This window comes from Grammomys surdaster, unplaced genomic scaffold (genome assembly GCF_004785775.1).
Source record: "Grammomys surdaster isolate TR1022 unplaced genomic scaffold, NIH_TR_1.0 125769, whole genome shotgun sequence".
Lineage (NCBI taxonomy): Eukaryota > Metazoa > Chordata > Mammalia > Rodentia > Muridae > Grammomys > Grammomys surdaster.
Window position 1 is genome coordinate 2,189,552 of NW_021620600.1, and position 26,202 is coordinate 2,215,753.

At 45.2% G+C, this 26,202-nt stretch overlaps 1 protein-coding gene across 3 annotated transcripts; it reads right to left on the reverse strand.

Annotated features, from left to right (window-relative positions):
* Nucleotides 1-970: 970 nt before the first annotated feature.
* Nucleotides 971-25,725, reverse strand: Saal1 (serum amyloid A like 1). Of its 3 annotated transcripts, none has more exons than XM_028788967.1 (12): nt 25,576-25,725; nt 23,913-24,026; nt 22,210-22,293; nt 19,138-19,217; nt 17,688-17,747; nt 17,468-17,583; nt 16,801-16,981; nt 14,775-14,857; nt 14,499-14,687; nt 11,311-11,507; nt 8,957-9,049; nt 971-1,191 (listed from the first exon to the last, which is right to left on the reverse strand). In XM_028788967.1, the coding sequence occupies exons 1-12, from the start codon at nt 25,708-25,710 to the stop codon at nt 1,168-1,170; spliced, it is 1,356 nt and encodes a 451-aa protein (XP_028644800.1). In that variant the 5' UTR covers nt 25,711-25,725; the 3' UTR covers nt 971-1,167. The 3 variants fall into 3 exon arrangements, with proteins under 3 accessions (XP_028644800.1, XP_028644799.1, XP_028644801.1); XM_028788966.1 differs by lacking the exon at nt 971-1,191 and adding an exon at nt 8,214-8,609; XM_028788968.1 differs by lacking the exons at nt 971-1,191; nt 25,576-25,725 and adding exons at nt 8,214-8,609; nt 24,121-24,193.
* Between the last annotated feature and the right edge of the window lie 477 nt (nt 25,726-26,202).

Here is a 26,202-nt window from a genome sequence, read left to right on the forward strand (position 1 = left end):
TACAAACCAATCCCCATAACATCACATGGAGTGAAGCTGTAAAACCCACTGCTTACACCCACCAAGTCTTCTAATGCGGTTAAGTTCCTTCTGAAAGCACTGCCAAAACCACTGTCAAGGTCATCAACCAAAGTCAGGGTCAAGGATCCAAGAAAGGACAGCTGTTGCTTGTAAAGGCTTAGCCTCACAAGGTAGGTAGCATCATAGCGTAAGAGGATGTAAGTAAATTTGTGTCTTACAGCCAAGTCACACTTCTGAAAAGCTCATGCTGGCTAAGTAACCGGCTTCTGGACTAAGCACTCAAGGACAGGGAAGCCACTCGTGACATCTGAACCTTATTCAATGTAGGTGCCTTGTTTAAGAAAACTAATGAAAACTTGCAAGCTCAAGGTGACAAGGCACTTCCCAGGTTTTAGGAGCTCCAGCAAATAAAAGCCCTGAAAGCAGTGATTCCCAAACTTTGCTAAACACCTAGGGAGCTTTGTTTAAACAACAAAAAAAAAAGTATAACCAGAGGGCACTCAGCTGGAGGCAGAGGTCTGGTAGCTCAAGGCCAACCCCTGCTATACAGCAAGTTTAGGGACTGTCTTAAAAAATATTGAAGTCTAGTTCGTGTCCCATGACAACTAAATTGGTAAGTCTAGGGTAGAAACGACATCTGCCCTTGGCTCCCCAGGAGGGGTTGATTCCAGCTCTATAGGAACTATAGGAGTTTGGGAATCTACCATAAACTTTTCTTCGTTAGCTCTGAGGATGAGAGGCACAGTGATCGTTCACTTGTTTGCCAAACACTGTACTCCCAGCATGAAGTTCCCTACCTGACATGCAGCCAGCAATCTGTAAGTGCTTGTTAGAGGTACACAGGAAAGCAGTCTGTCACAGGTTCTGGGAGCTAGAGAAGAGTAAAGGAGACTAGGAAAGGACAAGGAAGCTACCAAGCCTCTTGGCATGCCGGCCTGCCTTTTGAGCTGTCTCTTTCTCTTGGGAATGAATCTATGTGTGTGGAGGGGTGGTGTGGAGATTCCAGAGGATGCCTGGAGGATTCTCAGCTCTCTGCTCCAGCGCTGGCACCTCTGTCTTCTTACCCGTATTGCAGGGTCTGAACACTCTGTCTGCTAGTCTCAAGTGTGGGGATTCAAGGTAACAGGTATATTTGTCCATAACACATCAGATATTTCTTTGAGCTTCTCTCTGTGGGTGAGAGCAAAACCAATAAAACAAGAGGTTCAATTATGTTTAAATTTGCTCCAAAGGATTTAAACATGCCCTTGTGGGGGCTGGTGAGATGGCTCAGTGGTTAAGAGCACTGGCTAGCCGGGCAATGGTGGCACACGCCTTTAATCCTAGCACTTGGGAGGAAGAGGCAGGCGGATTTCTGAGTTTGAGGCCAGCCTGGTCTACAGAGTGAGTTCCAGGACAGCCGGGGCTACACAGAGAAACCCTGTCTCGAAAAACAAAACAACAACAAAAAAAGTACTGACTGCTCTTCCAGAGGTCCTGAGTTCAATTCCCAACAACCACACAGGGGCTCACAACCAGGAGGAGGATCCAATGCCCTCTTCAGGCAGGCAGATGTATATGCAGCAGAGTTCTCATATGTTAAAAAAAAAAAAAAAAAAAAAAAAAAAGAAGCACTTGTGAGATTGGTGTTTGCTCTGGGAGCATCCCCTCAGCTGCTCTAAAGAGACAGCCAACCCAAATGGAAACAGGTCCAAACAGGAAATCTCACTACCGACGTTTAGGCCACCCAGGACTCGAATAACAATGTAAAGTTTCCACCTATCAAGTCCACTGGAGTGTCACAGAGTGTAACTGGAGCAAGCTGCCTGTGTTTCTTTGCAAACTGAATACTACAACACAAAAAATGGAAATAACTTCCAGAGGTCGTTTAAACCAAGCCATCTGTTTTGTTCAAAACTAAAACAGACATGAAAAGAAGTGAGAGTGTCATCTAGGGAGTTGGCTCCAGGGTCCAAAGGATCAGTGGGGTTTTCTTCCCACCTAGGTGAGGGGAAGTTAACGGATTTGTTTGTTCCAGAGATGTGCTTGCTGATTGTGATTCTATCCCTGGACACCAGCAGCCACAGTCTGAAGAAAGCAGGCTCCGGGGTTAACAATTGTTCCCATCATTTCCAAATACAGACCCAAAGGAAGAGTGACCTGAACATCTTCTTCCCAAATACTGCTCAAGGGAGAGTCCTCAGAGATGCTAAATTCTTAAAACGTGGAAGTGTCCAAAAGCAGCTTCATGATCTAGTGCTGATTGGCTCCAAGAGAGATGGTGACTGACATCATAGGATCCGTGAATACGGATTCACCTTCTGTGGCTACGTATGCATGCCCTGCCTACCCAAGCTCCTAGTGCCCACTGCACTCTCCTTCCAGCTGAAAGCCTGTGCCTGAGGAAGTCAAACTCCTCCAAAACACACAGCCTCTCTATCCTTTCTTCCCGTATTCTGTGTGCAACTGGGCCTGAGCAGGAAGCTGCCACTTCTGTTGAATAGACCGTTTCCAAAACCTCAATTTCTCCTGTAATCATGAGTGTGGAGTGCTAAGGGGAAAACCATAAAAGTCATTATAAACAGATCCCATGATGTCAAAGGAAAAACAGTTGGAGCAGACAGTTTAATAAGCAGCCTTCTTTTATTACAATAGGCTTGACGTCACCTGTTATTTATTGTTTCCATCACTAGAACACAAAGCCTTGTGGGACAGGATGAAAAGGACATGTGGACTTTACTAAGCATTTTAATATCCTCTTATTGACAGTAGATAGAAGATCTGAACAAGGGCTGGGAGCAGGAAATGATTTTAGTGATTTCATTATGGTTGGAGGGAAAGCCGCCACAATGGCAGCGTTGGGCAGATGGTCTTCCACTTCCAAAGAGCCCGTAGGTCAACAGGTCCAATATTGATACAAGGCTGGTGGGTAATTAATGGGTGCCTAGCAAGCAGAAGACTTTTCATAAACATATTCTGCATCCTGAGCAGTGGAACAGGAAGCTGGCATTTAAAGTTTCCTTTAAGACTGTAGGAGACGGGACAAGACTACCATGAGAACAAGGCCCACAGAATCAACTAAGCAGGGCTCATAGGGGCTCACAGAGACTAAAGCAACAGTCATGGACCCTGTATGGGTCTGAGCTAAGTCCTCTGCATGTATGTTATGGTTGTATAACTTAGTGTTCTTGTAGGACACCTAAGAGTGGAGCTGGGGTGTCTCTGACTCTTTTGCCTGTGCTTGGGACCCTTTTCCTCCTGAGTTGCCTTATCCAGCCTTGATATAAGGGCTTGTGCCTAGTCTTATTGTAACTTGGTATAATGTGTTCAGTTGATATCCCTGGGAGGCCTGCTCATTTGAGGGGAGGGAAATGGAGGAGTGGATCTGAGGGAAAGAGGAAAGATGGGGGCAGGAATATTGGGGAGAGTAGAGAGAGGGGAAACTTCAGCCAGGATGCAATATATGAGAGAAAAATACACACACACACACACACACACACACACACACACACACACACACTAAAATAAATGAAGATTCCATCAAGCTGTTTCACAAGAAAAGATATTTAGGGGCCACAGAGGAATACATCAAGACCATAGTCAAGAAGCTCTTGATTTTCTGCTACAAATGTGATTCACAATGAAATACAGAGCATGTTATTTCTCTTAGTTCCTCTCTGGTAAAAATAAACACTCAAGTTTGTTTTTTTCAGCCCTCATTTTAGTGCACGTCAGATACCATTTCATTGAGGCCTCCTTAGTCACTGGAAGCTTCCAACGTCTCTTGATTTAGTCCACGATTCTCAACAACTCTTACTTCATTTGTTGTAACTGCTGGTCCTTCCTTAACTGTCCTAAGTCCTGGAACTTCCTGAGGTCCATTCATTCTCACACCAGAGTTCCAAGCCCAAGTGGAAACTGGACATCCACCTGGATGTCCAACAGGGACTTAAAGCTCAACAAGTCCAAAACTGAACCTCCCCTGCTGACTCCCATACCCGCTCTTCTGGAGTCACTGCCCCACCAGAGTGCATGAAGCCATCTCCCCTTCAGTTGCCCAATCCACAAATCTGGAATTGCTTCTCCAGTCTGCCTTGCCTCAAGTCAGTGACCAAATCCTGTTGATTCTTGACTGCCATGCCTGTTCACACCAGTCCCCTTGTCTGTCACTAAAGCTTCCATAGTGGCATGGAGGTCTGTGAGGGGGATGCCATGCTTCTCACTGTCTTCAGTCAAACCCACTGAAGCAATGTATCCCGGAGGGCAGGAGAGCCTGCTGTGGCTCTTCAGAACCTGAATCATAGTCAGGTGTCATTTTATCCAGAACTGAGAGTCTTTCCCCATCTGCCTTCTCAGTCCCTGGGGTGCTTTCTTGTAGCTGATATTTCCTATGTCTATCAAGAATGGAATGTAGGCCATCATGATAAGCAAGACACACAGGAGAGTAAATGCCACAAGTTCTCGAAAAACACATGGGAGAAAAAAAATTATTTCAAAATAAAGGGAATAATGGTGCCCAGAGGTGGTGGGAGTTGGGTACAAGAAACAGAGAGGGTTCATGAATGGATGCTATTGGGTAGAACAAATAATGTCTAATGTTCTATCACATAGCAGTGTAACAACTTAACTGCATATTTCAAACCAAAAGAATTTTTTCTTAATATTCTCAAGACAAAGCAATGATAAACATTTGAGACAGACAAAATAACTACTCATTTGTGTGGTTTATATAAATGTACCACAAACTACCCTGAACCACACACAATAATGTGTTAGTTATACTTTGTTTGAAAGAGGGTCTTGCTTTATAACCCAGGCTGGACTTGAACTAAAGATTCTCCTGCCTTGGCCTCCAGAGGGATGGGACTATAGCTCTGTGACTGACTAAAAGAAAAAAAAGAATAGGAAAGCAAATGACCATCTGGAACAGAACTCTCTCCCAGTGAAATTATGCCAGGGGCCTGTGATACTCACACACTTGAATCGGGAGCTACTTTGATGGCATGATAAAGAGGCTGGAGAGATGGCTCAGTGGTAATGTGCTCAAAGTTCAGGGCCACGTAAGCATGCTCCATTCACCAAGGCCATTCATAGCAAGGACACAGAGAGAGCTGAACAGAGCAGAATGATCCGCCTCCAGCCGCCTAACCTCCTCTGTCCCTCTGTGCAGTCCACATCATCATCCCGCGTGTTTATACCCTGAGAGTTCGAGCCCCACTGGGCCAAGATTTGTCTTGCTCCACTACCACGGTGGTGGTAGCCGCAGAATGCTGCCTGTGTGTTTTTTCATCTGTCTTCCTGGTGCCAGAATGTACATAGTGGACAATCAGTGGCTGATTGGCTGCTCCAGACCAGACCCCCAGCCTTACAACTTCTATAATGTAGAATCTAGTAGTCCTGAGCCAATCTTCTCTGCCTAGCTTTGCTCAAACATCACTTCCTTTCTCAGACATGCTAACACGGGAGAACATAGGCTGCTCTGCAACAGAGACAGACACACGGCTAGGCAACTACCTTTAAAAACCCCTCCAGATCTGATCCATGCCTACCTATAGGCTGCCAGTGTTGTACGGTGATAAGAGGCAGGAATTGGGGCCAGGCAGGCCTAGAGTAAATCCCAAGGGAACAATTTATTCACCATCTTGGACTAACATCAAAAAAGATAGAAAAAGGCTAGTTCAGAGAAATGTCTACCTATTTTCCTTTTGCTGAAATGTCTGTTGGTTTAGCCCTATGTCAGTATAAAACTGCCCTTTGAAGAACTAGGCTAATGAGCAGCCGGTAAAAATACCAGTTAGAGCAGGAAGCATGCCTTAGCCGCACTCAGTTCCTTTGCTTCAGTGACTTCTTTACTGGCATACACACAGCTCAGCTCTACAGAACAGAAAATGGTGCTCACTGAAGATGTACCCAGCCCCAGATACGGGTTATTTCTCAGTGTCTGAAGATGGCTTCTGCAAGCACTTCATCAGAAGTATATATGCTGAGGGGTAGCTCCTCAACCTTTCCCCATTTATATGCCAGCATTTTCAAGGTCAGTAACCCAAAGTTAAAGCAATAAGAAATAATTAAAGGTGGAGGGAAATCCCTTTTAAATCTAAGGAGTCAGAGCACACAAAGACATGAAATGAAATAAAGACCCCACCAGAGTGGAGCTGTACCTCAGCTGTCAGGTACGGAATCTCCTTTACAAAAAGCAAGACAATGTCTCTTCTGAGATGATCAGATTCCTCAGAAACTGAACTGAAATTCAGGTATCAAGATGCACATTTGCTAATTCTTGTTCCTCTTGTCATTTTCCTCCCTCCCACACCTGCACGGAGCACAGGAACGCCCCAGTTTCATAGTTACCCTTACAGAGTGCCATCCTTAAAGATGACCGCCGTGGAGTCAAGCGCTACATTGGAGTGTCACGTCCCCGAATCACATAGCACTCAAGTTTTACCACTGACCATGTTTTCTTTTGCAGTACTCTGATTTACAGATTAAGAATGTTTTCATGTACATCAAACCTATTCGTGGTGCCTGGAAGTAACCAAGTTAACAGTAAGGGGCCATCCCGAATCGAGAAGCAGAAAACAGCCTGTCAGCCTCTTAAAACCACATGCTTTTTCTCTCCCTCTGTACTCTCCTCTGAGGGGCAGCCTCACCCTCAGAAGTCCTTGTGTTCTCATAAAAGCAACATGAAACATGCACGCACAAGGGTAAGCAAAAGCAACAGATCCAAGTGCTGTTCCGTGTGCCGCATGCTTCATCTTCTACATGAGAGAACACCTCGTCTATGCATTAGTGGCTTCAACAGTCACAGAGGAGACAGAACTCGGAATTCCCATCCAGCGTGGCACATATGTGAGCTGGTCCCTAACTATACTCATGTAACCTTACAGTCTAGCATTGCAGTTACCCCCGAGGACAGGAAGATGTAAGGTAAATCCGACAGCCAGGTCAAGTGTGGGCATCCACCTGTGTTCTCCAATCCTTTTCAGCGGCAACAAACACATCACCAGACTGGAAAATAAGTTCTTATACCCCCAATACTGTATCTTTATGTTTCATCAATAAAAATCCTTTAAGGAAAAGTATAAATGAAGACCAGTCCCTTAAGTTAAAAGATTCTGGAGAATTGGAATGGGTTTATAAGGCTGGCCTTTAAAACGAGTAAGAACGCTGGTTGGTATTTGAAGCAATGCAGACTGAATGCTAAGTGCCTGAATGGTCCCACGGATATCCTCATCAAGAACTGGGGACAGCAAGGAAGCACCACGGAGTCACAGAGTAGAGAGGCTATGGCAGTGCCTCAATCTTAAAATCTTCTCAAGCAAATCATGTTCTGAAGCACAATCGCCAGACTCAGGCTGAAAACAAAGTCTCGCCAACACATTCACACCGAACGCCAGCGTCTCTACTTCCGTCTGTGAAGCAGGGTAGTGCAAGTGGAACCACGGCAAAGTAAGTACCGCTTCCAGGTTGCTGCTGACAATCTGGAGGAGTCCACACAACTGATACTCAGAGCAGTTACAGTGTGCTAACTGGCTGATTCTCCAAGCCGGTCACACCTTCCCTCTTATGGAGAGTGGGCAGAACAGAGGTCAGGGAAGGCTGGCAGAACTTCCTAGAGCATCCCTTTGCCTCTTTCTTTTCACCCCTGAATGCGGATGGAAGACACAGCACAGGCCTCACTGTTACAAGTAAGTGTGTGTGCAAAGGTCTGCATGGTGGCCACTGGGACAGGGAAAGGAGACAGGCAGTTCCCCAGTCTGCTCTGGTCTTTGTATGTATTGCATGAGATACACAAGGATACTGAAGACACTACTATATGAGGGGTTTCCATCACTACAACTAAATGTACTTATAATGGATACAAAGTTCCCATATAAAAGCCCCATTAAAGGTTATGAAGACAATCCTTACAACTCAATATTGGAAAAAGAACCTTTGCTTTGACAAGTATGGCGATGGCTCCTATAGACTCATGTGTTTGAATGCATGGCCCATGGGGAGTGGCACTATTAGGAGGTGTGGGCTTATTGGCGTAGGTGTGGCCTTGTTGGAAGAAGAGTGTTACTGTGGGGAGGCTTTGAGGTGTCCTATGCTCAAGCTTCACCCAGTGTGAGATCCAGTCCCCTTCTGCTGCCTGCAAATCAAGATGTAGAACTCTCAGCTCCTTCTCCAGCTGTTTCCCTCCTTGATGATAATGAACCTGTAAGCCAGCCTCAATTAAACGTTGTCCTTTATAAGAGTTGTCATGGTCATGATGTCTCTTAACTACAACAAGAAGCTTGGATTTCCTCTTCCTCAACCAGACATCAGTAACATATGCTCAATGTGGAGGGGAGGGAGGTGACAGTGGTAAAACCAGTGTCTAGTACAAATACAAGTGGGAGGAGATGGGCATGGGGCAGACTACAAAATCAAAGTCTGATACAATGTTCATTTAAACCATCATCCAGATGCCAACTTCACACCATAGAAAACACAAGTTTATTCCTTGGACAGCAGAAGCTCCAACTTGGGCCTTAAGTCTGTGCCTTCACACTTGGGAAGCTGCCTTCTAGGTCGTCAGCAAGAGCCTCATCAACCTCACGTACGACTTTAATGAAGTCGTCCACCTGTGAGCCACACAAAGAACCAATGTTTACAGCACAGGAAAAGGCGGTTTTTAAAGACACTGATGGTTACCTATGAAAATGTTCTCCTGACACTTCCAAATACCTCAATATAAAAACGAGTGTCAGCCAAGAGACTTCCCCCAGGTGACAACCTCAGCCAGCTCCTGTCACCCCCGGCTGTCACTGATTCCCGCTGCTTCCTTGTAGGGAGCTCACTGACATTGTATTATAACCCCCCTTGCTGTCAAATCCCCTCATGCCATCTCTCCCACATGGCATTAAGTCCTGGAAGGTATACTGTCATTTTTGACAATGGAATCAACCCCCTGTAAATTCATCATACTCACTACAGGGCTGTAGAGGGGCAGGAGGCTCCGAAAGGCACAGGAACATTTCTGTTTACTTAACTGGCCCTCCTTCAGTCCCTGAGCCACGGTTTCCTATGACAAGCAAAAAAAAAATTTAGTATCAGAAAAGGAAAATGTCTAACGCTGTATCTGCAAACATAAACATCAGTATACACAATCACAGCTGGTCTCATCAGCATTTTGAACGCCCTCTGTTCCTTCTGTGACCTCAACACAGCTAATCTCAGTGATGGGGACATGCTCACCCTGCTGCCTGGGCCAAGAGCTGAGGCACAGCTAAGACCTGTGCTGCTCTTCTGCTGACTCCTCCCCACACACTGTTGGAGTCTCTGTGAAGCCTTACCTCACCCCAGGCCTCCCTCCCTCACCAACCTTCTGGCCGGCTGGCCCCAGATCTCATCTCTATTCCTTCATGCCTGCTGCTTTTGGAAGAATCTTTCCAAACTGATCCTATCACTTGCTTTAAAAAGAAAAAAATTTCAGTAGCACTTCGGTTTTCTCAAGATTAAATTCAAATTCCCTGAAGGTGGTATCTAAGAAGTTTCAGAACGTGTCCTTGGGTATTTTTATCAATTCACTTTCTTGCTATCTTCCCATAACTTAAAAGACAAAGAAACATGTTTGTCTTTTCCTCCCAAAACTTAAAACAATGACAAACAATTTTTTAAAAAGTATCCGAAAGCAATATAAAAAAGCTGTTGTAGTGGTCTGAATAAGAATGGCCCCCACAGGCCCACAAACTTGAATGCTTAGTCACCAGGGAGTGGCACTATTTGAAAGGATTAGGACGAAGAGGTGTGGCCTTAGAGTGGGTGTGGCCTTGTTAGAGGAAGGGTGTCACTGTGGGGAGGCTTAGAGGTCTCAGAAGCCCGCCAGGCTCAGTGTCTCACTCTCTCCGCCTGTAGATCAGGATACAGAACCCTCTGCCATTTCTCCAGTTCCACTCCCGCCTGCTGCCAGCTCCTTCTGGACTAATAAGCCTCTGAAACTGTAAGCCAGCCCCCAATTAAATGCTTTCTTTTATAAGAGTTGATTTGGTCATGGTGTCTCCTCACATCAATACAGGAGTGACTAAGACATAAGTATTACCCAGGAATAATAAACAGTCAAAGTGAATGAATACATCAGGCTAGAGTGTAGCTCAGCGGTGCAGCACCTGGTAAGCATCCAAAAGGCCTGAGTTTGACTCTAAGCACCACAAAACCACAAAAATTTAAATTTATTTATGTATGTGTGTGTGTGTGTGTGTATATATATATATATATATATATATATATATATGCATGAGACAGGATTTTTCTGTGTAGCCCTGGAACTCACTCTGTAGACCAGGCCGGCCTCAAACTCAGAAATCCACCTGCCTCTTACTCCCAAGTGCTGGGATTAAAGGCATGCACCACCACTGCCCAGCTATGTATATTTTTTTTAATGTAGGAGTGCTGTCTGTATGTACGCCTACATGCCAGAAGAGGGCATCAGATCCCTTTATAGATGGTTATGAGCCACCATGTGGTTGTTGGGAATAGAACTCAGGACCTCTGGAAGAACAGTTAGTGCTCTTAACTGCTAAGCCACCTCACTAGCTCCCCAAAACACAAAATTTTAAAAAATTAGATCTTTATAAAGAAAAAACACAAATCATATACAAATATATGGAAAGATAATCCAGGTCACTAATAACAAAAAATATAAATCAAAATAGGGCACAAAATTTCACCGGATGAATTTAACACAAAATTATAATATTCATAATAAGAGCCAAATAAAATCAACATTTTCACATATCAGAAATTATTCATATAGATTTTAGTAATGTAGTCTGTCCATATGCCTTTTATTGCACATGTGTGAACATGTGCAAAAACCGTATCAGTTATTTTTAAACTACAGATAATAACATAAAAATTTCCCAAACTGAGTAAAATAATCATACTACTTTTATATATTAAAAATAATGGTGGAAAGAAAGAATATACTGTTGCAAACTGGCCTCTGACTTCCACACATGTGCAACCCACCACACTTAAAACAAAAAAATAAAAATGGGCTGAGGTTGCAGCTCAGAGGGAGACTCAGGTCCCAATCCCAGAATCACACAAGACAGGAGAGGAGAAGGGAGGAGGAAAAATTTTTTAATGCCATAAAAAAAAAAAAAAAACAGTGGAACTGAGGATGCAACAAGCAGCCCAGCGTTTGCCTGGCCATCTCTCCTAGGGTACGGGCATTTGGTTCTACCCCAGGACAGCCACTCCTTCCCTAAAGGTTTCAAGTTCAGGACATCAAGTAATCTACACCTTTATTTTGCTGAAGAAGCCACCAATACTTCCTCCTACCTTTGTTAACACCTGAAAAAGATTAGAAAGGAATTCACACGAAATGTCCTTCAAGATCTTCATATGGAAGTCATCTTGGGTGGAACCACAGATCGCAGGCTCTTCTATATCAGACTCTGAGGGGTTCTCTGGTTTCTTCTGACAATGTTCCATATTTTGTAACACCCGAATTAAGCTGTCAATTAGAGGAAGATCCCCTGCATGGAATCAAGGGGATGAAATCAGCCAGCTACGTATTCACTCGTTTGTCCATCCATCCATCCATCCATCCATCCACCCATCCACCCATCCATACTGAACTAGTGCTACATATCCTTTAGGGTCTGTAGGTAGAGTGGTTTCTGCTTCCAGTTCCTGCTCTGACTTCCACCAATGATGGCCTGTAACCTGTAAGCTCAAATAAACTGTTTCCCCACATCCAAGGTGCTTTTGCTCAGTCCTATATTACAGCAGCATGGAAAACTAGAATAATCCCCAAGTCCACAGAGCTCCTCTGCAAGGCCTGAAGCCTGTAAAGAGAGCGGTAACTGTAACAGTGAGCTAACAAGTATGTCCATGTGCTGCCCAAACACAGAAACTAGATAAAGTTGTGGACAGAGGTCCCCGCAGTAGGAACACCATGTCCTGTGACATCAAGAAGAGATGTTGCAGGTCTCACACAGAAAAATTGTGCTACCAGAAAGATCACAGGCATGCATGTGCACACGCACGCGCACACACACACATGCACACACACACCAGCACAGCAGCACTCATTGGCCAAACTGCACAGCAGAGAGAAGATAACCACATCTGCAGTAGGAGATAAGGACTCCCCAGCTTTTCACATCAGAGCAAGTCTAGGAAATCCGAGGTTTAGGAGATGAACAACTGAAGAACTGATACTCAGGCCCCTCCCCAGCTCCTGACTGAAACTGCCCCTCACTACCCCCACCAGGACACCAATAGGCAGCATGTTTAAAGCCAGTTGTCCCTTACACACGCACGCACGCACGCACGCACGCACGCACGCACGCACGCACGCACGCACAGAAACCATCACTCTTCCTCTCCCTAAAGTGAACAGTCTGGTAGTACCCTCCCTCATTGCTACTGTTCTGCCTTGATCAGAGCTCCAGCCTTGCTTGTCCTTCTGCCACACAGCCTGCCACCCTTCTCCCTCGTTACCCACGGCTCCCTATGTTTATCAGCCCATGGCCTTCTACAACCAGCCATACCTAACCTGTGCTTCGAGCCTTCCATGGCTCCCTGCCTGACCCGCGGCAGAGTCTGGCCCTCTGCACTCTACTTCCTGGCAGCTGCACTACTTTTCTTCCCTTCACTCATAAGGCACCCTAGCGGTTCGGAGCTTCACTGCTCCTCCTCCAACACACAGTGTGCAGTGCTTTTACACGTGCTAGTCTCCGTGTGCAGTGACTCCACCCAAGCTTTCCCATGATGACCTCCACCAGCTCCCCCAGGCTGTTCAGTTCACTTGTCAGCGAGGTAACTGGTTTCAGACCCTCAAACAGGGGACTGAGGTGCACACCTTGCACCAAAGCAGACCAGGCCTCCAGCTCCTCCCATTATCCCTCAGTCCCTACCTGGCACTCTGCCCACAACCTTGAACTTTCCAGCCCAGGGGCTAGGCTGCCCTTCCCCTGGAGGCTCCACTCGATATAAGCCAGACATTTTGGTCCCCCTCTCTGTCTCTTTTCTCCTTCCCTTCTCTCTCTACATGCCCACCCTTTCTCTCTTTCTCTTCCCCCTCCCACCACCTCTCTTCCCCCATGGTGACTTCTTTGGGGCCAGTGAACTCGTCAGAGAGCAGCTTCCCAATACACCAACATGTAATATACTCTAATCTGGCTTTTCACTGCATTTCACTGGCAGAGAAATAACTTACCAGTAACCTCTCCTTAAATATAGAAACAGTGCTTACTTATTAAAAAATAACTTAAAACAGCAAGATTTCAAAACATCCTTTAATGGAAAAAAACAATCACCTTATGCCCAGTAACACTAAGTGGTGAAGTTCTTGACCTATAGAGTCAAAAGAGAAGGAGGGCTTTCCGCCAGGTATTTGAAACACCAGACACTAGGCAACCCACTTAGATAAGAAAAAAGAAATCAGACTCAGAAAAATGACAAAGTACATGTAACTTAATATCAGATAAAGTTCAAGATTATTATCGGACCTATTACTAAAAACAATAAGACAAAGGCTGGAGAGATGGCTCAGTGGTTAAGAACACTGACTGCTCTTCCAGAGGAACCTGGTTAGAACCCCAGCTCCCCCATGATGGCTCATAAGCCTTTCCCAGAAGATCCAACACTTTCTTCTGCCTTCCACAGACACACATGCACGCGCACACACACACACACACACACACACACACACACACACACACAGTCAATAAGACAGTGAGAAGTGGATCCAGCTCAGTGACAGGATGTCCACCTACATCTGGGTACAGCAACTACAGGCAAGTCAGTAAAAGTGCTGGAATCAAAATTAACATACAAATCAACAGCCTTCATAAAGCCCAACAAGAGGCAGTAGAAGAAAGTATGTGACAGAGAATCCAAAGAGAAAATGTCTAGGAATAAACAGAATACATAAGCTGAGAAGCACGAAACCGCTCCTGAGGTGGGCAGACCTGCACAGTGCACCCTCGACACGGCGCATGCTCACCACAGCCCCAATGGAAGCGTCAGCAGGCACTGGGGCTGTGAACTCTTCAACCTGACTCAGCACTAAACAAGTCAAAGCGGTGAAACACTTGGGAGACATCAGACTGAAGACACACTGTCCTCACTAGGTGCTGCTGATCTGTGAACACAGCAGTGGAATTAGTAAAATACAGAGGACTTCAGGAAGCATTCATGATAAAGCAGGGTGGTACCTCCTGATGGAGCCACGCTGTTTGGTGCTGCTTTCTTTTTGGTGCTGGGGACTGAACGAGGAACGTATTCATACTAAGCAAGCACCCAGATAGAGCTGCACCCCGAGTCTCTCCTCAGTGCCTTTATAAACATTATGAGATGTTTTGTATCTAATATTTTATGTGACTAGGGTACTGAATAAAGGTATTTTCTTTTTAAATGGAGAAAAAGTGAAAGAGAAACCCAGTGATGAGCACACACCGGCCTGGCACTTATGATCTGGTGGGTGCCAATCTAATGAGGTGATTAGACACTACACTTGCCTTCTTCTAGCTTCAGGTGCTCCTGTTCGGCCCGTGAGGCACTGATGGCAGACAGCACTGAGAAGACAGAGGCTAGCACTGTCTTCTGTTCCTGCAGTATGATGGGCGGGTCATCAGGCCGGCAGAATTCATGGCACACCAGGTCAAAAAGTAAACTCCACGTGTCTTTCCCAGTATCAGGACACTGCACTTAAGAAATATTTTTAAACAGTAGTAATTTAAAGCCAGTGAACACTTAAGTGAGCGACTCCAGTGGGCTCCAAGAAGCCACCTTACCGATCGCGTGGACTCCATCGTCCACCGTGGTGAGCAGCTGTAAGATGTGCATGTAGACATCCAGCCCTTCCAGGTTTTCAGAACTGAGCAGACAGAAACAGCAAAAGCACTCGTGAGTAAATGTGTGAGTGTGTACGTATGAGTGTATGTGTGGAAACAAGTGTGTGAATGTATATGGGAAGTGCATGAATGAGTGCATGAATGTATGAGTGCATGAATGTACATATGTGTGATACTGACATTTCCATGGTACTGATGCTGCAGCCTCCATGGTACTGATGCTGCAGCCTCCATGGTACTGATGCTACAGCCTCCATGGTACTGATGCTGCAGCCTCTACAGTACTGATGCTGCAGCCTCCATGGTACTGATGCTGCAGCCTCCATGGTACTGATGCTGCAGCCTTCACACATCATCCCAGCTCCCTCGCTGAGAACACTGGAACCATACAAATCTAATTCTTTTTGCTCCATACTTTGTATTATTAGAACTCAAAATGCTGCTTCTTCAACCAGACGGCTAAGTGAAGAGAGTGAGCAAGCACTGGTGCAGCTGTGTTGACGAAAATACCTGTCATTTGGGGCACTTAATGCCAGGGGCCAGGAAGACAGATGGTGTTAAGATACTACATCTACCTTCACAAAGTATACGGGTCTGGGAGGAAAGAAGCTAATTAAAAGGGTAGTTACTTAAAAAATGAAATGAATTTAACACTAGAGGGCCCAGGCACTAAAAGACCACATAAAAATTTAGTCAGGGAAGAGATCTTAAGAGAAATGGTGTTTCCACAGGAATCTGAAGAGTGGGTGTTTGAGGCATGGGCGAGAGGCACCCTGAGCAAAGGCTTGGAGGCAAAAGGGCCTGGTCCATCTGAAGAATGGAACTTTACTTGGCTGAAGCAAGACCACAGATGGACAGACTTTAGGGGCTTCTATGAAAAGCTTGTGTGCCAGCCTTGCAAATCTGGATCATTTCCTAAGGCGACTGAAGAGCCCACTGCATGAAATAAGACAGGTGTGCACTCCGCAAAAGCAGCTGTAAGGCCGAGTCTTGGAAGAGGCAAGCCAGGCAGTTCAGAAGGTAGGAGTGTGGCACTCGCCTAAGCCAGTGAGAACGAGAACGAGCCTGGGAGCCAGAAGCATGGCTCAGAAGCTGACTGAGGAGAGCAGACAGGGAAGAGTAAGTAAGGACTTCCCAGTTCTCTCCCATTCCACAAACAAGATGACAGCAGCACAATTCACACAGTAGGAATACTGAAGAAACAGGTGTGTGTGTGTGTGTGTGTGTGTGTGTGTGTTTTAAACTTCATTTGATAAGAGATATAAAATTAACAGCTTTTAATATACTCTAGTAAGTTCTGAAACTATACTAACAACTAAGCAGATAATTCAAGTGTTAATAATGTAGCAATTTAATAAATTGTTTAAACAAACCCCAAACTCCTGCCTCTCATGACAAGACACTGAAGCCCCCGAGTCACCCACCTATGCAGACAGGTGTACAGATGCAAAGAGGAAGCAGGGAGAAAACAAGTGTGCTCAATGGGGCTGTTTCATGTGTGACATAAAATAAAACAAGAAAACTTTTCTCCTTGAATATTTAAAATACATAAAATTGCTGTTGGTAGCCACAGCAAGCTAAACACTGCAGCAGAATTTTAACAGCGCCACTGTATCTGGCACGAATCCCCATGGGATGGCACCTAGGTTTTGAAGCAGCCCTTTGTAATTAGTCAGTGACTGTTGTCTTAGGTTTGTGGAGTTGCTCTTCTGAAGGATTTCTCTAAATCCATCCCACAGTGTCTCTCTCTCTGGTTGACTCCAGTAACTAAGAACACTGACAACACACCTATGAGCAAGCCACACCGGATCAAATGCTTTCAACACAGGATTCTTGCAGAGAAATCATTCTGCCACCACAAACCCATGAGAGAACCTGCATACTGAATGAAACTAAGTCTCTTCCATCTAAGGGTGTTTTTAACAACTGGGTTTTCCTACAACATTCTGTACAAGAGTTCACCTACCGCACTTGTTTGGCAGCTTCCAGTATACAGGGTACAATGGAAAACACTGGCTGCTCTTCAGAGTCCTCCTGGGGTTGGTCCGGAAGCCGGGCAGCCCCTTTTCTAATCCACTCCAGCATGAGTTTTTCATCTAAGTCGAAGAGTTTGTCCACAACCTCCCCGGCCTTCACCAGCAAGTCAACTGCAGAAGAGACAGGTGTTCAAGTGAGAACCCAAGAAGTACAACTCCTCATGCTGCTCCCAGAGGCAAATCTGCAGAGGTTTTACTTCCTCCCTGGGTATCTCCAGGAGCCTATTTAAACCTCCTGCAATGCAAAGTGGCTTCCTGGGGCTGGAGAGATGGCTCAGCCATTAAGAGCACCAGCTGCTCCTCCAGCACACCCAGGTTTGATTCCCAGCACCCACACAGCAAGCAGCTCACAACTGTCAATAATTCCAGTCCCAGGGGATCTGACACCCTCTTCTGGCCTCTGTGGGCAGCAGACACACAACAGCATGCAAGAGATACACAGATGCACATGCAGGCAAACAATTTTTTTTAAAAAAAAAAAAATTTTTAAAACGAAAACATAAACTGACATACAAGATTTAAAAAGTGAGACGTCTTCTTCAGTAGTTTCCTAATGGCGTGCTCTACTCTTCCTCCCTAGGCTACATGGTGACTTACCATTTGTTGAACTCGACATAATGAAGCAAACGTTAGCGTAAAAAGTTGGGTGTTCCCGGATCCTTCTAACCCAGACGCTGGCCACTTCTGTCTGGGAAAGGCAAGTAAGCAACAACCTATGTGACAAACGTGAGCTCAGTATCGACATGGAAAATAGTTAAGGCCACAAGAGTGGAGACTTCCCCCTGCCTCCCCAGGTCCTACCATGAGAAACACTTACCTGCAGGTTTCCAGCAGGGTGGGTGGGTCTGAGTCACACAAGCACTGCAGCAGCACCTGCCTGCAGAGACACAGAGAGCTCGGGCTTCACACATCGCACAGCAAATACCACTTTTCATTTCATTTAAACATTTTTAAAATTGTAAGACAAAGTCTAAGTGCAGAAAACCCCATCGAGATGCAGAGGAATCTTGAGCTTCGTCTCAAGCAGTGGGTCTCAAGCTTCCTAATGCTGCGACCCTTTGGGACAGTTCTTCATGTTGTGGTGACCCCATCCCCAACCATACAATTATTTTGCTGTTACTTCATAGATGTTTTTACTACTTCATAACTGTACTCGTTACTGTTATGAATCATAATGTAAATATCTGATATGTGACCCCAAAGGGGTCATGACCCACAGGTTGAGAACTCTCTTTTAGAGCAAGCACTCATGTTTCTAAGGAATGACACAGAGCTGCCCATCTGCAGCCCCCATTCCGTTCTGTTCCAAATCGCAGTCCCCTCTCTCCCAGGTGACCCCGACTTCTCAGCAGTCACCTCCTCGCTCTCTACAGTTCTGCTAATACAGCTCTCATTTTCCATCTAATTTGATGTAAAAGAACTTTATGATTTTTCCTTAAAATATCTTTCAGTTATCTATGCAATCTTTTTATCTGTTTTCAATAGACAAAAATCACCGTTCACTCACTCTTCAATTCATCATGGTGTATCTTGTGTGTGAACATAACAAAAACAATTCAGAAGGCCCAGGTACTTGACAACAGGGATAAACCCTATGACCAGAACTGTCTAGGGCAATAGCTTTAACTTACACTGGACACAGACTTCATTAAGAACCTCAGTAACAGCCATGAACCATCAACATGAAAGTAAATATACCCATTAAATTTATCATGTGAGTGCATAGTGATCTCAGGTCTGTGGTAACCACCTGAGCGAGACTCCACTACTAAAAAGCCCTCTGCCCAAACCTTCCTGGCTTGTAGAGGAGAAATAGCCTCCAGGCTTAAACCTTTTAATTCCAGAGGTGACCCTTTATCTTCTGGTCTATGAGCAAGGCCCACCCACCGATCTGAGTCAAAGTTCACAGAGCAACACTTCAGCTATTGAGTTTCCCAGACTAGTTCTGAGTCCTTGGATTCTCTATGCTTACACTGTTCTGGATTCTGGCCAGCTGCCCCCAGCTCAGCTGCTTCCAGTTCCACATCAGGCTCTCCATACTCCTCGGCTAGCCCACTTGCTCTGGTGACTCATGCCTTTTCCCATGGATGCACAGGCTCTGCCCTGAGTCATGTTCACAGCTCACAGAAGCCTCAGCCTCATCGACACCAGGTGCTCCTGAGACAGGAGCACTCCACACTTCCACCTCTCCTAGAGACCAGGATTCCCTTGGGGTAGAAACTTAGAACCCATCCTGAGAAATACAGCAATTGGATAGTAGGACTTACCCACAATCCTCGGACTTGCCGATGGACACACATATCTCCCGGAAACAAGCCATATTCCCTAAAATTCCCACACAGATTTCCTGTCAAATCAAATTTCACAGGTTACAATGGCTGTAAGGTAAAAACCACAAAGAATAACAACTTGAACAAAACCTTTTACTGCACCAAGTTTGAGGGGAAGGAGTGGGGAGGCAGAATATGAAAGTGTACTGCCAGCATCCTCACTAAGTTGAGAAGGAACAAAAGGCACACAGGAAGTCGGAAGGCAGAAGTTACAGATGAGGAAATGTTATGGCAGAAAGGATTTTTACACAGATGATTAATGGAGAGAACAGCAGGAAACCCAAGCAAATGTAAGAGAGGAAAAGGAGCAGGGCTAGGAGCATCTGACCGTCATGCTCAAGAGTTTAGACTTAATACGGGATAGTGTCTGGAGCCATGAAGGTTCTCAAGGAGGGAACAACACTGAACCATGTTGTCGTGTATCATTTCACACAGTAAGTACACAATGGGGACTGTACTGTCCTCACTTTTCAAATGAGGAAACTAGAGCCCAGGAAAGTCAAGCAACCTGCCCAAGATCTCCAACTGGGAAGCTGCAGTGATCCAGAGCCTGGATGTTAGGTACCAGGATGCTCAGCCCAAGAAGACAGAACTACTACCAATGAGGTGGGGGTGACACACATGGAAAAGCATGGAGACAAAGACTCAAAAGTTTGACCAATAGTCCGTTGGAAGGTGAAGAGAGAACGTAAGGCTTGGCTCCTAGGTTTGAAATTACCTCGATTTCCCACAGGTATTGGTCACACCTATAGAAAAAAGGAAAGCGAAAGCGCATTCACACAGTACATACAGGGTTTCCACACTTGCTGGGATACAACTTAGGGAGTTTGTCAACACTTTTCAAGTCCCATCAACTCCACTCAATCAGAATCTCCAGAGTAAAGCCTCTGGAGCTAGTGTTTACCATGGGCACACTGCTCAGTGTGATAATCACTGAATTAGAACGGAAAACATGGGATTAGAAAATCAGCATGCAGGTCAAAAATTCCTGAACAAAGCTGGATGTTGCCCCAGTTACCAAAAGGCAGTCAGGGCTTTGCAGCATCACTGGAAGAGAGCTATAACCTCTGAGAGTGAGAATCACAGAGCTAAGCTGGCTGTGGCGGCACGTGCTGTAACCCAGCTTTGAAGGCTGAGATAACCCTGTATAGTAACAGCACAGGGTCTCACTACAGAAATGACTGTAAAGCAGGGTCTGCACTTGGACAGAGTCCACTCAGAGACAGGAAGAAACAGGAAGGGGGAAAAGCTGACGAAAGTGTGAGAGGGACTAAAGAGAGTTCTAGTAAAACGCAGGTGGATCAAACTTTGGGAAAAGGTCAAGAGTGTTGGGGCAGAAAACACACATTCTCTTATCAACAGAGAGAATGAGTGAGCTTTCTGCCAAAGCACAACCTCCTGACTGGGCTCCTCATGAGAATCCCCAGCAGATGTCAAACACTGCCTGGAATTCCACGTGGAGATGTGGCCTGACTTTTGAAGGTCCTGTAGGACAAAGCTTTTGAAAAGAGTATGACCCTGGTCTAAAGCACTGATAGCACAGGGGACACAGGGGGACACCCTGGATCCTGCCTCGACTAGCTGGATCAAACACTCCTGAGATGGGCTCAGTACCATGATCTGGGATGTGCAAATGTAAGCCTGGTGGTCTAGTGATTCCACCATCCAGACAGGCTGAGAACCTGCTTTAGCAGACTTGTGATGAGGACACATTTACAACAGCGTGGCTGATTCCTGAACTGATGACGACTTAACACATTTCAAATAGTAAAATCCAGGAGACAACCCCACAAAATTGCCAACACTTCAAGTCAATGTAAGGATCCAATTATGGGCAGAGCATTCCACTAAATAAAACTCTTATTCAAACTGCTGGAGAGACGGCTCAGTGGTTAAGAGCACTGGCTGCTCTTCCAGAGGTCCAGAGCTCAATTCTCAGCACTCACTTGGTAGTTCACACCATCTATAATGAGATCTGGTGCCCTCTTCTGGTGTGCAGACATACGTGTAGACAAAGCACCCCTATACATAAATGTATAAATCTTCTTTAAAAAAAAAATCTTCGGGCGGAGGTGGCGCACGCCTTTAATCCCAGCACTTGGGAGGCAGAGGCAGGTGGATTTCTGAGTTCGAGGCCAGCGTGGTCTACAGAGTGAGTTCCAGGACAGCCCAGGATACACAGAGAAACCCTGTCTCAAAAAACCAAAAAAAAAAAATCTTACTTCAACTTATTCCCTATGGAATTTTACACTTTATCTCAAAGAAAAAGAAGCAACAATAGAGTTATCCTGGAGTTGGGCTTAGGTTAAAACCCCAGCTTGTCTTTAACAAGCTGTGAGACTTGGACAGTCTCCAAGACTCTTTCATCTATGAAGTGTGTCTCACAGGAGCAATACACATTGGGAATCATGCATCGTGCACACCGCACAGAGATGTAGACGACAGGAAATCTCGGAACACTAGACTGCTCACATAGCTCCACCTGTTGTTCCTGGGAGCTTGCTCTCAGCAATAACCACAAAGAACTTATTTGGGAAGGCAGAAAAGTGCCACATTGAGTTATTGACGCAGACAGAAAAGAGAAGGAAAGGGAAGGACAGCACCGGCACCATGCTGGTGAGAGAGGATGCAGCAACCTTGGACCAGGAAGAGCATGCAGAAAGTTCTCACAATCAGACAGTGGAAGTCCTGAGTGACAGCAACCTTAGGATGTTTTTAGACAGTGGAGAGCTTGTGAATGAAAGGAACAACAAACTGAGACATAAATAACAGGTCAGTGCTCACACTGTCCCTTAGCAGCCTAGCACGCTGTGCGTGGCGCTGCCTGTCATTTTTCCACGGCTGTTAAATCAAAGCATTGATTGCCCTCATCTAGTCCAAATCTAAATTCCACAGATCTAGCCATTGCAAGGAGTGCGGTACCTAAGATTGTTCAGTAAGTACTGGTACACTGATTTACTGGCTCATAGCTAGTAAGCAAAGCAAGAGAAAAGAATTCTATATACTTACTCTTAATCGGGGACACCTGGATTTGGCTAGCACTCCCATGAATATGTCAGGAGCTTTAAATTCTTGGAGAAATAAAGCCACATCCTACAAAGAAAAATGATTACCAAACTTGATGCTGAATCCTGTTCTTCAAGCCACACAGTTAGACAATCCTAAAAGTCTAATTTCATGCTGACTTCCTTTCCTCCAAAACGGAAAAATCTAAGGTCAGGAACTGTACAAAAAAAGCCAAAAGTAACATAGGAGCCTTTGTGGTACCCGGTCCTAGGACAGTGGAATAATCCCATAAACCAAGTGAAACCTGACTTTGATGCACCAGACAATGGTCTCCTTTTATTCTGTACTGAATAGATCAGCCTAAATGGTTTTTTTCTCTGTCCACCTAGAATTCTCACTGACTTATTCAAATACATTCACTCACTGTTAGAAGCTGGGGGAGAGAAAGGAGTATAAGCGTGGGGAAAGAGTCAACTCCTAAGTCTTACCCTGTAAGAACTTAAAACTTGGGCTGGAGAGATGGCTCAGTGGATAAAAGTACTGTCTGCTCTTCCAGAGGTCATGAGTTCAATTCCCAGCAACTACATAGTGGCTCACAACCATCTGTAATGGGACATGATGCCCTCTTTGAACATTCAGGGGTACATGAAGATAGAGTATTCATATATAATATTTTTTAAAAAAAGAACTTAAGCCGTGAGGTGGTGGCGCACGCCTTTAATCCCAGCACTTGGGAGGCAGAGGCAGGCAGATTTCTGAGTTCGAGGCCAGCCTGGTCTACAGAGTGAGTTCCAGGACAGCCAAGGCTATACAGAGAAATCCTGTCTTGAAAAATTGAAAAACAAAAACAACAACAAAAAAAAAAACTTAAACTTACAACTTAAAACTGAGATACATACAATATCTAGAGTTAGATTTCCAAAATCCTTAATAGAAGAGGGGGAGGGGGGATTGGTTTTGGTTTTGGTTTTTTAAGATAGAGTTTCTCTGTATAGTCCTGGCTGTCCTGGAACTCACTCTGTAGACTAGGCTGGCCTTGAACTCAGAAATCCACTTGCCTCTGCCTCCAGAGTGCTGGGATTAAAGAGGCAACAAAACAAAATATCTGACTGCAATGGAACTACAACAGCCTGGTACTTCTTCCAAACAGATTTTTGTTCCACCCATATCACCTAAAGGGGCACACCAAACAGGTGACACAGGAGTGCATATGTACCCCAGAGAGATGAATCTCACCTAGCAATGTAAGGTACCAAATCTAAATCTATGTGTGTCAGTAGCTCCACGAAATTATCCTTCCTAGTGATGTCATAGCTGTCTTAGTTCACATCTATGTTAAATACACTATGATGTCCACAGGATGAAACTGTATATATGTTTAAAGACACAATTTTAACATTAATAGCTCCTGAGACTTTATACTCTGAACCACAAGCTGGAGAGACTGCAATCACTGAATAGGCCTCTCGGCAAACAGTGAAAAAATGAACCTTTTTAATTATTTATTTATTTTATGTACATGAGTGTTCTATCTGCATGTATACCTCAAATTCCAGTATAGATGGCTATGGGCCACCATGTGGCTGCTGGGAATTGAACTCAGGATCTCTGGAAGGGCAGACAATCCTAACCACTGAGCCATCTCTCCAGCCTCTTCACCACTCCTCACGCTGAGTCTGCTTAGAATTTCACTTCTATCTGCATACCTCATCCATGGACATATCCCAGACTCTGCAAATTTCATTCTCCATTTCTTCAGCAAGCTCCACCTGTTCTTCCTCATCATCTGAGCCAGATGTGACACTCTCAGGTGTGACAATCTTCAGAAACATAAAGAAAAAAGGATCAGTTAAAATACTCATAGTTCTTCAGGTAAAATATTATCACTTAGAAGTCTTAGCATCTCAAAAGTACCTCCTCTGACAAAAGTCTCTAAAAACTAATGCCTTGTGACCAAGCCAGCAGGTTCTCCAGGGCAGGATCGAGGATTAAAAAGAAAAAGACAATTAGACAACACTGCAGCATGGCCCCAGCCAGTTCTGAGGCTGAGGCAGGTTTATTTTTTCCCAATCTGCTTTTACATGCAAGTATTTAGGTCAGTTCTAGGTTGAGGAACAAGGAAGACAATGAACACAAATAGTCAAGGAACAAGCAAGGCAATAAACAAAATTCTGTGATTACTCCCTCCCATGCCCGATGTTTCAAAGGGCTTATCAGAACAACCAAGCCTACTTCCCTGTCCTAGCCCAAAGTCATATTCATGCCTGAAGCCTACTTCTTTGTTCTAGCCTAAAATTAGATTCCTGCCTAAACTTACTACCATGTCATGGCCCAATGTCAAATTCCTGCCTGAAGCTCACTTCCTTGTCCTGGCCCAATGTCAGATTCCTGCCAAGTGGCCCCAAAAACTCTCCACAGCCTTGAATAGATCTACAAATTAAATACTCTTCAAGTAAATATTGTCTGTAGGCACTGTAGCAGAAAAAAACGAGAACAATAAAACCCTTTGGTTTCAAACGAATTAGGATTAATGTAGGAAAGACATGTAACCTGACAGTCACAATAGAAAAAGGCTGACTGAGCTGAACTGGTGAAAGAACTATAGTAGAAAAAATTAGGGACCAATGACCTATTCCTGGGAGAAGACAGACAGTTCTCTTAAAAGAAGAAAACTAAATCTTATGGGACGGATGGGACTCTGTCCTGGGGAAATGAGGTGCGAATTCGGAGGTGACTACAAGTGTTCAGAAAACATAGCACATGTTCGGAGATGGCCAACAGTCTATGACTGATGGAATACAATGTATGGTAATACGGCTGAAGAGGGTACAACCAGCCTTAGATTCTCCAGTTAGGAAACAGAAAATTCCCTCCTATGAGTAACAAGAACAATCTTTAAAAATATTAAAAAAGGAAGATTGTTTTGGCAACGTAGAAAATGGCTCAGAGAAAACAGAAATTGGGGGAACGGACAGCAAAAGGCAGAAAACTCACATCTATTGACAGCCTCATTATACTCCCAAGCTATACAAAATCTGGTCTACGATAATACTGGTTATCTTGTTTTATAGAAACTATGAAAAAAAATCGAAGATCTGGGTTAAGGAGTCATGCTTCCAGCATGGGATAAACTCGCGTCTTGGAGATCAGTGCTGTCTGACTCCAAACTATGCATTGCACTAGAACAAGAGCCGACAAAACACGAATGGTAGGGTCTCGACTTCCTAAGTGACAATGGGGTTAGGAAGTAAAAGCCGAGTAAAGTACGTGCGCGGTGTAGTTCTGGCAAGTTAGTAAATCGGCACCCGCGAGCCTCCAGCATCCCATCCACTCCCTTGATTCGGAGGGCGCCTACGCGAGTCTCCGCACCTGGATGAGCCCGCTGAGGACGCCGAAGAGCCAGTGCTTGCTGTAGACCGTGCTCCCGATGCGGTCTCCCCCACCCAAGTCCTCTTCATCCTCCTGATCACAGTTAGGCGGCGGCGGAGACGGGTTACGGTCCATGGCAGCGCGCGCCAGCAGTGCCGGAAGCCGCGGAGGAGGCGAGACGACGCGCCAGAGAGCCCAACGTGCCCGGCGCAGCTCCCCACAGCGCCCCCTGCCGTCAGGCTCCCGCGTGATCCGGAAACCTGTAGGATCCGTGGAGTCTCCCTCAATGCGTCCACCCAGGACCAGGAGTGAGCACAGAACACACGCATCAGTATTACCTGTCGTTTGTCTGGAACGAAGACGCGGAAGGAAAGAGAAAAAATACTTAGCCAAGGAAGAGGAGGATGGAGGCGCTTGGATGTGGGACTTTAGTACAAGCTGAATCTGGATGAAGAACTGAATATATAAAACAAAACTTGTAAAAGTCCTAGATCTAGAAGAAACTTTAAAAGACCTTTCATGACCTCAGAGATAAATAAACAAAAGCCTGATGTGAGAAACTGCCACATTTCTCGTACTGGAGAGATGGCTCAGTGGTTAAGAGCACGGACACGCGCGCGCGCGCAC